General features: G+C 41.4%; 1 protein-coding gene across 1 annotated transcript in view; it reads left to right on the forward strand.

Moving 5' to 3' along the window:
* The first annotated feature begins 5,520 nt into the window (after positions 1-5,520).
* hoxb9a (homeobox B9a) overlaps positions 5,521-14,903 on the forward strand; it is a 12,701-nt gene continuing 3,318 nt past the window's right edge. Inside the window, exon 1 of the mRNA XM_042504569.1 lies at positions 5,521-6,234. Within this exon, the coding sequence (XP_042360503.1) occupies positions 5,616-6,234 (619 nt within the window). The 5' untranslated portion in view covers positions 5,521-5,615. The remainder of the gene's footprint in view (positions 6,235-14,903) is intronic.

The following is a 14,903-nucleotide window of genomic DNA, read 5'->3' on the forward strand; positions in this document are numbered from 1 at the left end:
CTCACACACACATTGCATGCACACAATCAAGTGGGTCTATAGCACATTATGCACTCAACAGTTCTGTTTTTTTTTTTAGGCAAAATCGGGACACAGGTAACTGACAGGTACCTGTGTCCCGTAACTCTAAATTATGCATGCTTTTGGACTTTTGCATGCACTTTTTGCATTTGTTTATAGATACTGACTGCAGCAATAACATGGCTGTCACACATGTTAAATGCAAGGTCTAGCTGGAGTTTGTATTGTCTTCTTTCTTGCAAAGCCGTGACCTCATCATGTCACAGAATAATGATAATAACTATAATATAGCAGGTAGTTTTATCTTTGTTTTAGCAAGATGATGCAAACCGGAGGTGGCACACACACACACACACACACACACACACACACACACACACACACACAGCAGCTGAACTGGTCTCTCCTCTCAGATGTGTCTCGGGACATTTCTTGCCGCTGCAGAGAGGCCGTCCCACATCGTGATCCATCTCTCCTTCCTCCTGCTGTCGCGGAGAGTCCGTTAATAACTCTCCATAGACTTAATTTACAAAAGCAACTTTACCATGTGAGCTGTAAAGAGGCTCGGGGAGACGCCTGGAGCCTCCTCGAGCTTCTCAGTTGAGAAATATGATGCTGTACATGATCTACGAGGCCCAGGCACGCGCTATTATTAAAATATATCGCTTGTATCAATCACACAGGTTATCATGCTCAATAGCCATTATTGTTACGTATCTACCGGTGCTTACTCATTAAAATAGAAAGCCTATATCGTTTATTACACATCAAGTTGTTAGGTGTTAAATGTGCAGGCTACCATCCAGATTATTTTCTCTTTTTTTTCTTCTTTTTTTTTTTTATTAAAGAGTTATTGATGGCCGTGGTAAATATGTGGCTACATAACACAGCAATGCATATTCAATTGGAAGACCTGGGAATAATTTTATGTATTAAATAACCAATAATAAGCACATGTAGCCCGGCTTACCAGTTTCATTCATCAATCATGATCAGATGTTAGTTAGCAGCCTTATTAGCTATTACATATGCAACGCATGCTTTAAAGATCAATATTTCAACATATCACCTATCTGCATGTATAAAAAACGCGTATTAAATTCAACACAACGAAACTTGTTTATATATTTACTTCAACTATTTGTCTCTGAACCACACTCTATTAAAAAACTTAATTTATTTTATTGGCCAGTTGAGTTAGACATCTTTGGACCTGACTTGTGATATTGCAAAAACTTAATTACAGCTTGCTTTCTTTGTTTAAAGCCCTGAAACTACTGAATGCTTGAATGCAAAAATAAATAAATTATCAAAAAATAAGTATCAATAATATAAAATTATATAATATAAAATCAAATCATTTAAAATCAATAATATATAATATCAAAATAATAAAATTATATAAAATAAAATAAAATAAAATAAGTGGTGAAGCGAACTGTCTGGTCATAAATACATAGAGCATATGCACATTTTCTTCCTGTATTATGCGCTATAGCAGCAGCCTAAACATGAAGTCTTAGGACACAATTTAAAGTTAAAAATCACCATTCAGTCATGAATTATTTGGATTGGATTATTATATATATATATATATATATATATATATCCATATACATATAGATAGATAGATAGATAGATAGATAGATAGATAGATAGATAGACAGATAAACACAAACAAAGTTTATTGTGTGACGATTCCTTCTCAAAGGCAACATCCGAAATAAAAGATCTGTACAGGTATGTCGACTACATTCTCTTTCATACCCTGGCCTGAGTTTAAGGTATAATTGAAATATGAAAAAATTAACCTTCAGTAATGTACTCAACAGGGTTAAAGGGGTATGTGTGTAATTAACAGCGTGTTAATTGGGTATTTGGAATCATTTTTCATGTCTGCTTGACCTACTTTTGAACACAAGGGAAGTATGTTGTTTTCATTTTTTTTTTTTTATCTCATGAAGTCTGTCTATTATCCTGCCACTGTAAAAATAAATAAATAAATAAATAAATACATGAATATATATATATAATTCTAAGGCGCCTTTACGCGCATTAGGCACGCGTTAATTTGGCCTTTATATGAACCTGAAATTTGTTTCAGACTATCGCCTTTTGCAACAAAATAGGCTAAGAAACAAGGTTTTCAACGACTTAAACCAAAAAAATAAGATTTCTAAATGTTTGTGATTCAGAGAGACAGCATGTAAGATTTGTCCCAGACAGAATTTCACTTTCAAAACAAAATGCACCGGATGTGCGTACGGTGTAATTAGAAATGCGGCCTAAATTTAAACCTTCTAAAATCCAGACCCCTCGGTGGAAATGAAGGCTTTCGCTCCAGGAAAAGCAAATTGCCGCCTGGACATCACATGTCAGTATTTCACATCAGCAGAGATAGATTATCGCGGCCTCAGTTCAACTCTCCCTGACAGGGTTATTTTAAATGTTAGGACAGAAAAAAAAAACTGCAATCCTGAAATGTAAGCTTTTTTCTGTGATGACTTCAGTTGCAAAGTTTATTAAACTCTGGTTTTTAATGGCTACGCTGCTTTTATGGTCGTTCAATGACTTTGGGTGGGGGTGGGGGGTGGGGGGGGGCAATAAAAGCAATTTGCTGTAAATACTTTTATTTGTTAGCTTGTAAACCTAAAATGTCCTCGACTCGACTGATTTGGTCACAGCTTCAGTTAGGCTGAAAATCACTCACGTTTAATGAAGTTATATGAGAAGCTCTCCGTTTCATATCAGATCAGAGTTTGCTTAAACTGGTTAAATGTTCATCAACTTGGACTGAGACGGGGGATAAAACGGGGGTTACTTGTCCAAGTCACTTCTGCCACAGCGCTTAGGCAACGTGTAGAAAATGAAGGTGGTTTGCAGATAATGTCTTCAAGCTTTTTCAGCGCCAGTGTCTCCAATTAACGCGCTGTCTGGTTCGCAGCCCGGCCTGCAGGGCGGAGGCCCTCCGAAAATTAAAATTCCCACAGCCTGCGGTCTGAGGAGAGGCCATTTTGACTGAGAAATATCCCGAGCATTTATATGACTGGAAAACAAAGTCGGTTTTTGTTTTTTTTTTTACTCAAAACCTGCCGGGAACTGCGTAAAGTGCAGGGTTAGAATGATATTTTGCGCCCCTCCACCAAAGTGAGACTACACACTATTCCACAACAAACACTGTAACTATTTTACTTATGTATTCATCTTGTGGTGCGTAAAGCTCTCTCAGTACATGTCCCAGCATTCCAACTTCACCTCTTAAGACCTGAGCGAATTGGCCTGATTTCTTTCGGGAACATAATAAGACAATGAGCAACTTTGCAAGAAATAACATATAAATAATCAAAATACAAGTTAGTTACAAGGAGATTTCCTAAAATTTTGAAAAATGTGGTAAATATGAAAATGAATCAATTTAAAGAAAACAAGAAAATTACCTACAGGGCTAAAATAATGTTTTCGAAATAAATCAAACCAAAATGATCAAGGTTTCAAAGGTTTAAACGCTTGTGAAAGGTGTCTGAATGCAGCATAATAAAACTGATGCAGATCCAGGTTTCAAAGTGCGTTAGATGCGCACTCCTGATATGATAATTAAGTGGAGTTCTGCATTAACCTAATTAAGTTTGTGCTTTTCAGCCAGGTCCTTACTGGGTCGCTGTCATCCAAAGGAAGCTGTCCAGATGAGCTGGAAATGGGTCCTCGAGGACGGAAGGCCAGAGGAATGTGGTGAATTCAAGCTCAAAGGCCAAAGCTGGGCGCCAGAGTCGCGACTCATGTTTAAAGGATTCGTGCTTTTTGTTGCTGCTCCTGAAATGAAAGCGCACCATGTCGCTCCGATCCAACTCATCATTTCTCCTCAGCAGACCTGAAAGCTGCGCTATAGCCTTCCTTTATCCTCGTAAATAACCGCGTTAGCCCCATATGCAATGCTTAGTTCATATTTAATCGTCGTAAATAATGGCGTTAGCTGTATATGCGCCGCGCAAATCGGATTTATAGCCCCGACTAGCAGCCTGCCATCCCCAAAGAGTCCAAGACTCCACGTCTGTGATAATTATAAAGAAATATAAAGACTTACAATCCCGGTGACTTTGATAAAGGTCAGCAGGAAGTCACATGTCTGGACTCACTGCCAGTCTTCGGTCTCCTCATTAAAAAGCCAAATGACTGATTTCATCCCTCAGAGCCTCTGAGCGCAAGTGGACAAAGTGAAGAGCTCCAGCAAAGAGCAGCACAGCCAGGCCACCTTTATTCCCTCACAGAAGAAAGCTGAGAGTCCCAAAAAAGCTCCAGCGAGCTCCTGTCCGAGCTGTGTTTACTCCTCTCAGCCTGACCGCCGAGTGAGGAGCGCCCAGTGCCCGGCCTGGAGGAAGGCTGCAGCAGCTTCACTCGCGTTTACGGTCCGCACCACCACAGGCCATATATCAGCCCTATAAAACCAAAGCATGCCGCCCTGATGTAAGATTTTATTATAGTATTAAACGGACCCCAAAAAAAGTAGTTGGAGTAGTTTGCGCTGTAAAGACAAGGGGCATAACCACGCAGGGCCCGATTTAATGGCGCTCGTTAACAAAAATGACTGTTAATCTGCCAATAAAACCGTGTCAGGCGGCTCTGTGGCGCACAGAAAAAACCGACAAATATATTCTGACAGTAAGTAAATAATTGAACACATAGGTGTGAATTTTTACTATCTATCTTGTCTTGGATAGAAAATATCTGCGGCCTTAAGTGCGGGACTATCGGCGCTGATGTTAAATGGTGTTTTAAATGCAGACTGTTGAGATTGATTGAAGGGGAGTGCTCTCGCGCAATTCAGCGAGAGTGGATGCGCTCCCGGTTTAAATGCGCCATGGTGCGCGCTTCACACTGAAATGGACGCGCGTCTGATTTGATTAGGTGATAAATAAATAAATAAATAAATATATAAATAAATAAATAAATATATAAATAAATAAATAAAAATAATGGCGCCACTTATTTGTCACCCATTGTCTCCACTCTGCATTTCACGCGCACTGGCCAGACGGAGCATAATTTAACGGTCTGATATCATTCCAGCCTGACAGCAGCCATAGATACACAGACTAGATATACCGAGGCACTGTTCATTTTGCATATTGCATATAAACAAGACAATTTATTTAGATGGGCTGCAATCTATTAAAGAGAGAGAGGGAGGGGAGAGAGAGAGAGAATGAGAGGCCCGCGTGCAGGATTGATTTACGCTCCATTGACGCTTTATCAGGCTCGAAGAAAAAGTCCGGCCAATCAGTTTGCGCCTCGCGCACAGACCCGACAAACCCCCGCGCGCACAGTGCGAGGCTGTAGGCTGTAGCACTTTGTTTCGCCATAGTGAGCAAGTTGTTTGGAAGGAAGGGGGCTCGTACAGAGAGAGGGGGAGAGAGAGAGAGAGAGAGAGAGAGAGAGAGAGAGAGAGAGAGAGAGAGAGAGAGGGAGGGAGGGGGGCGAGCGAGCAAAGCACAGAAGAGAGAAAGAGAGAGAGAGAGGGAAACAGAAAAATCTCGTAATGTCTCTCTTCTTGTTCTCCATTTAGTGAACTCGCGGCGTTTCGCAGATAATGTCCGAGAATGTCCATTTCTGGGACTTTGAGCAACTATTACGTGGACTCCATCATAAGTCACGAGAGCGATGAACTCTCAACCCCGGCTCGCTTTCCCAGCGTCCAGTATTCCGGCTCGAGCTCCGCGGCAGCCGCTGGCGGAAGGCAGCCCGGCGGCGGCGCGGCGCACGCGGAGCATCCCCATCCCGAGTCGTATCCATCCTGCAGCTTCCAGCCGAAGCCCCCGGTCTTCTCATCGTCCTGGAGCCCGTTCAGTCCGCACCACGGTGCCAGCGGCCTCCCTACTGTGTACCACCCTTACATCCCAGCCCAGCACGTGCCCGCCGCAGACACACGGTACCTACGCTCATGGCTGGACTGCGCACCGCGCGGCACCGAGTCTGTCCCGGGGCAGGGCCAGACGGGGCAGGTCAAGCTGGAGCCTCATCTCGGCCATCTCGGCGGGGAGATCCCACCCAAAATCGGCGGACAGCACCAGCACGAGACCACTACGTACATCTTGGAGTCGACGTCCACGGCGGCGCGCGAGCTAAGCCACCACCATCCGGCAGCCATCCCCGGAGCTGGGTTCGAAGAAAATAAGGACATTTGTGAAGGGAGTGAGGACAAAGACGGCCTGGATCAAAGTAAGTTATTAAAGCAGGAAATAGCGCGCGGAGAATGAGAGAGAGCCCAGAGGAAGAGAGGGAGAGAGAGAGAGATTGTAAATGCTTTTAATGCCGCCATAAAACAAGAACAAAGAGCCGGAGAGCCAAAGTGCCCCCACCTTCTGCTCTCGAAGTTTACTGTGATATTTAGCCCGTATCATCCCTGCGTAAGCAGCCGCTCTACACGGGAACAGCCCATAGAAAACAAATAATTCACCCTAATCTGTGACGTTACCTTAAATCAACGGCTGTTTACACTTCCCCTGTAGTTTCCTAATGTGGCACATCCCTCAAATAACCTGCAAAACATGGGCAAAATAATATAAACATCTTGCAATGTGATTAAAACCTCTGCAATAACAACAATCGCCCCTAAAAACCACATTGCAGGGTCAGCACCTACAAGAAAAAAACTTAATATTGCATTAAATTTCTTTGTATTCAGATGATACTTTTGTTAAAGTACAGTTTGGATTACTTTGCAATCAAGCAGCCTTATATCTTAACATGAATTAGGGTTAAATATAATATATTTTATACACAGATGCCTGTGGAAGACAAAATAATAGCGTGCTTCTGAAAAACGTGAAACATTAAAGTGGGAGGAAGATCATTTACGCTCTAAATCAAATCAGAACCAAAAATAGAGAGCTGAGAAAGTCTTCTTTTTTAACTTTTAACCTGCTGCTGATCCTCAAATCTATCACTCTGATAGTAATTATTGCTGACTTTGGCTAACCTCTCCATTGTTTAACGTTAGTCATTACTCAGGGCATGCACACTGCTGTCCTGTTTACCAAGAGGTTAAAGCTTTAGATTAGTCTTTTTTTCCTTTTACTGCAGGTGGATTGTAGGTCGTGGGGCTCAGTTCTGTCTCTGTTTCACACAAGGGCGCGCGCGCACACGAGCTTGCGCTCCATTACGTTTTAAAGCTCCGCGTGTCAGTCAGTCTGTAACAAGCCCTGCTGATCGGCCAGGCCAAAGTGTGAAAATGGAGAAAACAAATATGGATGTGCAGGCCTCACTGTGCCGAGCTTCAAGAGTCAATACTAAACTCCAGTGTGAAGACATGAGCTCCAGAGCTTTACTGGTGCATCACTGAACAGGCTGGCTTATCTTAATAAAGTCATGCTGTATTCCAAGTATGCTATCATTGTTTTAACTTAAAGAAGTTAGTGCCCAGGCTACCTTGGAATTTTAAGTTGTCTCAATTTGAGAAGGCAAGGTGAGGTAATTAATGATTCAACTTGTCTTCTCAAATTCAGTCAACTTAAAACTATTAAGTGTTTTCTGCTTTGCTTTGACATAAATTTTGCAATCAGCATCATTTCTCGACATACGTGAGAGTTATAAGTCTTATTTCTGTTTGAATGTCCCCATGTAACGGCACTCTCCTGCAGCTCCGAGTTGTAAACACAATCATGAGGATAGACTGGCTTATTGTTTCCGCCCACACCATCTCAAACGTCTAATCAAACACAGTCAGCCGTAATACCTGTCTTCTTTTAAATCATAAAAAAAAAAATCATAAAAGGAGTCAAGCCCTCCATCATCGACACAAGCCGAAGAGATTAGCTGTATATAGAGCAGAGTCCTCATAACTCAGCCAGCAGCGTGGACTAACTCTGCTGTACGGGACTCAAAACACCGTCAGGACAGTGAGGACAAGCTCTCCGGGTCCGTAAAGCATAAATCTACGGGTTAAATCCCACAGCGGCTTCTGATGCTGTTTCAATCTGTAGTGGAGCGAGAAGATGAGTGGGAGACAAAAAATCTGATCTTTCCTCCAGATGTGTTGCCAAGATGATGATCACCTAAAATATGTACTTTTTGTGAGTTTATACACATTAAAAAATAGACAATTTGTTTGAACTTAAAATGTAAAGTTGACTGAATTTGAGAAGGCAAGCTGAGATGATTTCGCATTGATTCAACCTGTCTTTTGAAATTCAGTCAAGTAAGAATTTCAGGCAGCGTGAACACTAATATTTTTAAAATTAAAACAAAAGGTCATTTTTTACAGTGCATCTGGAAAACTGTGGATATTGGTTTTTAAGGATTGGGCCTTTTAGCTTATTTTAACATATTTACACCCAAAAGTTTAGATTGAAGAAATGTATTACAAACTTCAAAGATCAAATGTCACTCATAAAACGCATGCTTACATCATTTATTTATAGATATATTTTAAGACTTCAAAGACATGATTGTTTCATATTTCCCACCAGGCACAAGTGTTTTGGTGTTATTCTAGTCTGGGCTGCCGCTCATACAGTCGCATGTGAGTCGCTGTTGAATTCATCTGCTCGCGCTGTAATAATAATAATATTTTACCTGTCAAGAAATCGCAATCATCTTGATCTAAAGCCGTGGAGGGTTTGGCCAGTACAACACGGGTTTGTTCTGTTTTCCTATCATCACTCGCACTAACAACAACATTTAATCCATCATGCCCTGTGCGTATTTGGCACAGTTTGGAGCTCTTTTTTCCAAAGCGTCTTGACTTATTTTGGGCGGGACAGAAAAACGCTCCCTGGAAAGATATTCATTCGGGTTTTTTTAAATATATATTTTATTTCTTCTAATTTGAACGGGCTCTGTTTCACCCTCCTTTTATCCCGTCGGATAAATCTAGTTTCTGCCAGAGGAGTCTGATCCATGCGTCTGAGCGCGTGGACGTTTGATACGTGCGGTGTATGTGTTTGTGTGAGAGAGAGAAGAAGGGAGTCCTCCACCTCTGTGTTGGCCTTTCCAGAGGAAGAAGTACAAATTATAAATAGTACACACACGCACGCACACGCACACGCACACACACACACACACACACACACACACACACACATACATACACACACACACACACACACACACACACACACACACACACACACACACTTTGTTACTGCACTGGCACACACAGCTATCTCTCTCTTTCTCACTCTGTCTGTCTGTCTCTCTCTTTCTCTCTCTCTGTCTCTCTCGCACACACACACACACACACACACACACACACACACACACACACACTCAGCCACCCTATTACAGCATCTGAGCATGCTATCCATCAGAGCAGTGAGCTGGTTAAGGGCTGGATGGAGCCCAGCAGCCTCCAGTCTGAATTATTAGACTTTCCACCAGTAACACTGTGTGTCCCATGGCTTGCTGCAGACTCCTCTCTAATGGATTTGAATGTTCAAACAGGCAAAACTGACTGGGAGGCTCCTCACTTAGAGAGAAAGTTTCTCTCTGAGCTGTTTCACCCTGGGTTGTTTTTCTTGTGGTTTGTTGTTTGGATGTGCAGTGGGTCAGTGTGACAGGTAGTGGGAGCCGCACCAACCAGCAGCTGAAGGCTGGTTCTATTGTTCACATGGCAGCCATTTTAAATGGTGGAATATTTCTCCATGCAGAACTACTTTGACCCAACTTAACTTTGCTGTTACACTGTAATAAGGAACTATTTATTATAGCTTAAAAAAAGTAAAGTATCCAGGCTGCCTGAAATGTTTGAGTTGACTCAATTTGAGAAAACTATTTGAGGTAATTTCATGATAAATCAACTTGACTTTCAAATTCAGTCAAATTAAAATGTTAAGGAAGCCTGGACTCTAACTTTTCATGTTAAACAAGTAGTTTACTTTTGGACATAGCAAACAATACTCTGAACAATCACTTGTATTAAAAAGCCACAACAATTAGCTGAACCTTAAGCTGCTGATCAGAATTCAGTTGGATTTAGTTGGGAAAATCAACACATTATGCTTTGTAGTTAACGTTTATTTCAGTTGGCTGTGCTGGGATACTTTGTGTTGCAGTGGTAGAATGGTACCAGCACCCCCACCCCCCCAAAAAAAGTTGCCTGTTTTGACAGCATTATTTCTCGTGTCACAACCACAAATGTGTAGCAATATGTCCTTTTAGAGTCGTCATGAGTGTGTCCTCATAGCTGTCTGGTTGACTTTGTGGCTGTTTTGTTCTGGGTTAAAGAAATATTTGCTCTCTCTCTGAGAGTTAGTGCCGTAAATATGAAGCCCCGCTGTAAAAAGGATCTATTTGTTTTAACTTAAAAAAGTTTGCGTCTGGGCTCTATTACATTTTTAAGTTGACTGAATTTGAGAAGGTCCTCTCAAATTCAGTCACAAAGTTAAAAAATATACTTTCTTTTTACAATGCATGTTAGCAGAGTTTAGCAGAAAGACTGGAGACAGAAAACAACTAGCCTGCCTCTTTCTAAAGACAAACAAACAAGCGAAAATCACCTACCAACAAACACTTTGAAAGACAACTAATTAACATCTTATACCTTGTACACTGTAAAACATTTTCCCGTAAAATAACAGTAAACTACTGGCAGCTGTAGTTGCCAGCATTCTACTATTTTAACTGTATATTACTGTTACGTTTATTATAGTACGGTACAGTGGCATGTGCGGTTTACTGTGTAATATTGGCTCTAAAAAGCATCAGCAAGCAAGATTAACAATGTTTCATCGTATTTTGGAAAAAACTGTCCATCACTATTAGCATTTTGCTGTATATGTTTACAGTAATTTGTTACAGTGTATGTTTGATACTTGGGAAAAACTTAAGTGTAAAAATGACATTTTGTGGCAAGAATATTTATTTATTCATTTATTTTTTAAAAGGTAGTCCTTCAGGGTTTGCTATATTGCCTGATTGTTGCAGCAAACATAATCACTGCCTGGATTATGTTTTTTTAGAGAAATATTTCTTTCAGGTAACAAAACCGCGCAGGCTTCACAGGGTAGTGGTTTGGGAGAATGGCGGGTGTAGAGAGTGCAGGACCTTGACACCATAGATTTAGGCAACAAAAGCACATTGGTTAAAGTTCGGGAGAGATTGTTGTTTTGGTTAAAAGTTGTAGTCAATATGACTGGAGACTGTATTTCAAGATTGCCTATTTTGGCTGAAAACTAGTTAAATTTGTTGTCTGGCTATAGAAATTTCATGGTTTCTTACGGGCTTTGGTTTTGCTCAGACAAAGTGTGTCCACATGATAATAATTTGAGGAGAATACGTCATAGTTTTTAATTACAAAGTTATTGTGATGTCAACCATGTTATAATATATTTGAGAATTTAAACACAGATCACAAAATATAGAGCGACTATTGACAAGGGAAGGCAAATGATAACTTCTGGTGTACTGAACATTTGTATCATGTTGCCTGGGTCACACCTTTAGTCATATTTTTTTTCCCATGTCCACCAGACATGTTCACATAAGTGGCTTCACAATGTCGTATTGTGGCCAGAGTCCTCTGAGAGCTTTGACCGTACGAGCAGCTAAACATTACAGGATGGCGGAATTCTTGGAAGTCCTCATTCTTATTGATAATAAAAAGGAATTCTGGACAAATGATTGATGTTTCTGAAGTTTTAAAGGCACATCATTTGGTATTTCTTATGTGTTGCTAAAATATTCCTAACAGAATACAGTTTTATACACAATAAAAATGGACTGCTTCCATTAATAAACTTTGTAGAGGACACTGTGAAGGCTGAATTCTTAGATGCTTGTACGTGGCAGCTTGTAATGGGTCTAGCTTCAGTGTTAACCTGGACTCTCTAATTTATTTGTTTCTACTGCACATTTAGCCCCGACACCAGGAGAAAATGTCTGCATATAATGTTTCTTTAAACCACAAACAGTTTATCTTTGATAGTTATATTATACTAGCATCTCCATAGAAGCTGACTTTTATCATCAGGGGATTTTGGATGACGTGTTTCCCAGGGGAGATGCCTGCCAAGCTGCAGACCACTTTTCAAAAACAACAAGACTGGTTGTTTATTGGTGACACACAGCATTTCCACCAGTGTTTGTTTTTTATCGACACATCATAGCGTTTTTAGGCGGCATTTACGCAGTTGAACCTGTTTGTTTTTCACTGGCATATTGCTGTGACCTCTCCCTGCTACCCCAAACACTGGCAGCTTTTAGGGCACGTCAAATTTCCACAACAAAAAAATGTAAAAGTAACGCATCCATGCTTTGCAGAAATGTATAACAGGAGCATTTCTCTGGTGACTGGGTTGGCACTCTTCTGCAGGGAATCTGGGAAATGATTAGTTTCTGCATCTTGGCACAAAACAGCAGGACAAACCCAGGCAGAGCTTCCCCTCCGTAGATATTCAAAATGGCCGCTGTGTGAATAACACGAGTGGAATCCTACCTTGCAAAACATCCCATCCAGTCAAAGCCGGCACCCTGCTACAGATTCTCTTTGTGTTACTGGTGCTGGGCGGCCATCCAGAATAAACTACAAGATTACACTTCAGTCTTTGTGCTGCTGCTGCTGCTGCAGGGCAGTGCGAGAAAGTTATTACCCCCGAAGTTTATTAAGTTATAACGCCGGGTGAACAACCCCATTAATTGGCGTGTTGCTGTTGGTGGCTGGGTGAGATGGGGCGTAAGGGTTGGGGTGGGTGGGGGAATAAAATACGACTTCTGGAAATGTAATAACGTGCCTTTGGGATATATGAGAGGTCAATTTCTGGAACTATTAGGGTGAAATTGCTAAGGGAGGGAGAAGGAGAGAGAGACGGGACGTGATATTAGTCTGCTAGCCGTTTGGCTCACTGTTTCCATGCAAGCAGCATTCATCACGCTGGACACACACACAGGCAGAGATCACACAGGCCTACAATTGAGCATTTCGTGCTGCAGGGCCATAGCTTTACGGGAATATCAATCTTTTCATCCATGTGCCTGTCCGAGTGACATCTGAGCCACACATTGCTTCAGCAGATACATGGACGTAGCCTGAAGAGAAAACTTCAAGTTGAGCTACACACACGTACCCCCACCACCCATACTTTTCTCTTTGTCATTATCCTTACTGAGAAAAAAAACTCTGTATCGTCCACCGTCAGCTCCCCAACACACCGCCCTCCTCCACTCCACCACTCCACACCCACCCACCTCTCAACCGGTTTGTCATCCTGGGTGACAGCCACGGTAGCGGAACAGCTCCGAGGGTAATGGATGGTCCTGGAGGTGATTATACACCCGGGGAATGCAAAGCACCCACTTTACAGTGTGACAAAAGCATGGCACCCCACCCCCACCCCACCCCAGCCCCTCCACCCTCTCCTCACCTCTTTACCAGGCATTATTTTGCTCTGAGATGAAATCGATCCTCTACATGCCGGCCATGTTAGAGGAAATTGATTCCAGAGGGTATTAAGGACATATTTACTGATGATGGCCGCTAACTAACTTGGCTGGTGGGAATAATACAAGGAAGCTATGATGATGATGATGATGATGCCGTGCGTATCTCTGGCGGCCATTTTGGCTTTGTAATCTTGCTCCGAACCAAAGTCCCTGACCCTAATATGCTGAATTGCACTGACATGCTTGTGAGTGACTCTCAGTTCCTTCATGTCCACGTCCTGCAGAAATACCCAATGAAAAGTCAAGGCTCTTAAATTCAATATTACTACAGTATTGTTGTGTTTGCCAACATGTGTAACATAATGGCCTCATGTCTTTATTTCGACCATTTGTTGAAAAGCTTTCATTGTGTCTTTTGTTCACATTTTATGAAGAAAAACACTGCGATTGAGTCCAAATGATATGTTTGTTTCTTTGTAAATTTTAGATAAAGTCAGATCTTTTTAATTTGAAATGAGTTTATGTCCTTGTATGTCTTTTTTGATTATTTCAAATGGGCCCCTCTGTCTGCATTGTCTGTTGACTCTGTCCCACTTGGGGACTAAGGACCCAAAAGCAGTTGGACAAAATGGATTTTAGAATACAGGAGTTCTTTTTTACATTAGTGAAGTGTGCAGGTGCATGATGGATTGGATGAGCTGCTGAGGAGAGGGCTGATCCGTGTTCTTGTGGTGTCTTTGGCTGGAGGTGTGGACAGAAGGACAACTGACTGTGGAGCTGGCTCTCTTGTAGGTTTCAGGCTTGATTGCAAGCAGGTGTGTTGATTGATGAGTGCTACCAGGTGTGCAGAGTGAAGGAGTGCAGACAAAGAGGGGGAGAACAAAGAAGGAAACAGGAATACACACCAAACACACAAAGTGTCTGGAAAAACAAATGGAAACAAATTGATGAAATAAAAAATGAAATAATGAAAATGAAAGCTGTGGAATTGTAGGTCATATATGCGGCTGTTGTTTTGTTTTGGTTTAATTTTGGTGATGGGATAGCGTATCGATCAATTGATTAGATTTAGTGATGACCCAGATCAGTGATTTTCATATTAAAGAACTGCTTTTGTTGTGAACATTCACATTGTCAGTCAAACCTTGAGGGACTGATGCCTTGATGAAGAACTGGTGGGAAGGATTGGCCTTGCAAATGAATAATATAATTTTAGATTTCCACCTCCAACTGTTGGCCTAGTTGTGCTTATTGGTGGCATTGATGTGTCAATTCTTTGTGCCTCTTGGCTGTAAAGACATTATGGAGGCCCTGCTAGAAAAATAAAAAAGTAAATGGAGATTGAGGTATGAAAATGTACCAAGCAAAATCATGATAAAACCGCTTAAAAGTTTGACTGAAAGTCAGATTTTCAGTTTCACCTGACATTTTAATATACGTACGTATTTTTCTCGAGCTATCTCAACATTATGACTTACTTTTTTTATTTGGCTTAAAATGTCAAAAATTAT

The sequence above is a fragment of the Plectropomus leopardus genome, chromosome 17 (assembly GCF_008729295.1).
Source record: "Plectropomus leopardus isolate mb chromosome 17, YSFRI_Pleo_2.0, whole genome shotgun sequence".
NCBI classification, from domain to species: Eukaryota; Metazoa; Chordata; class Actinopteri; order Perciformes; family Serranidae; genus Plectropomus; species Plectropomus leopardus.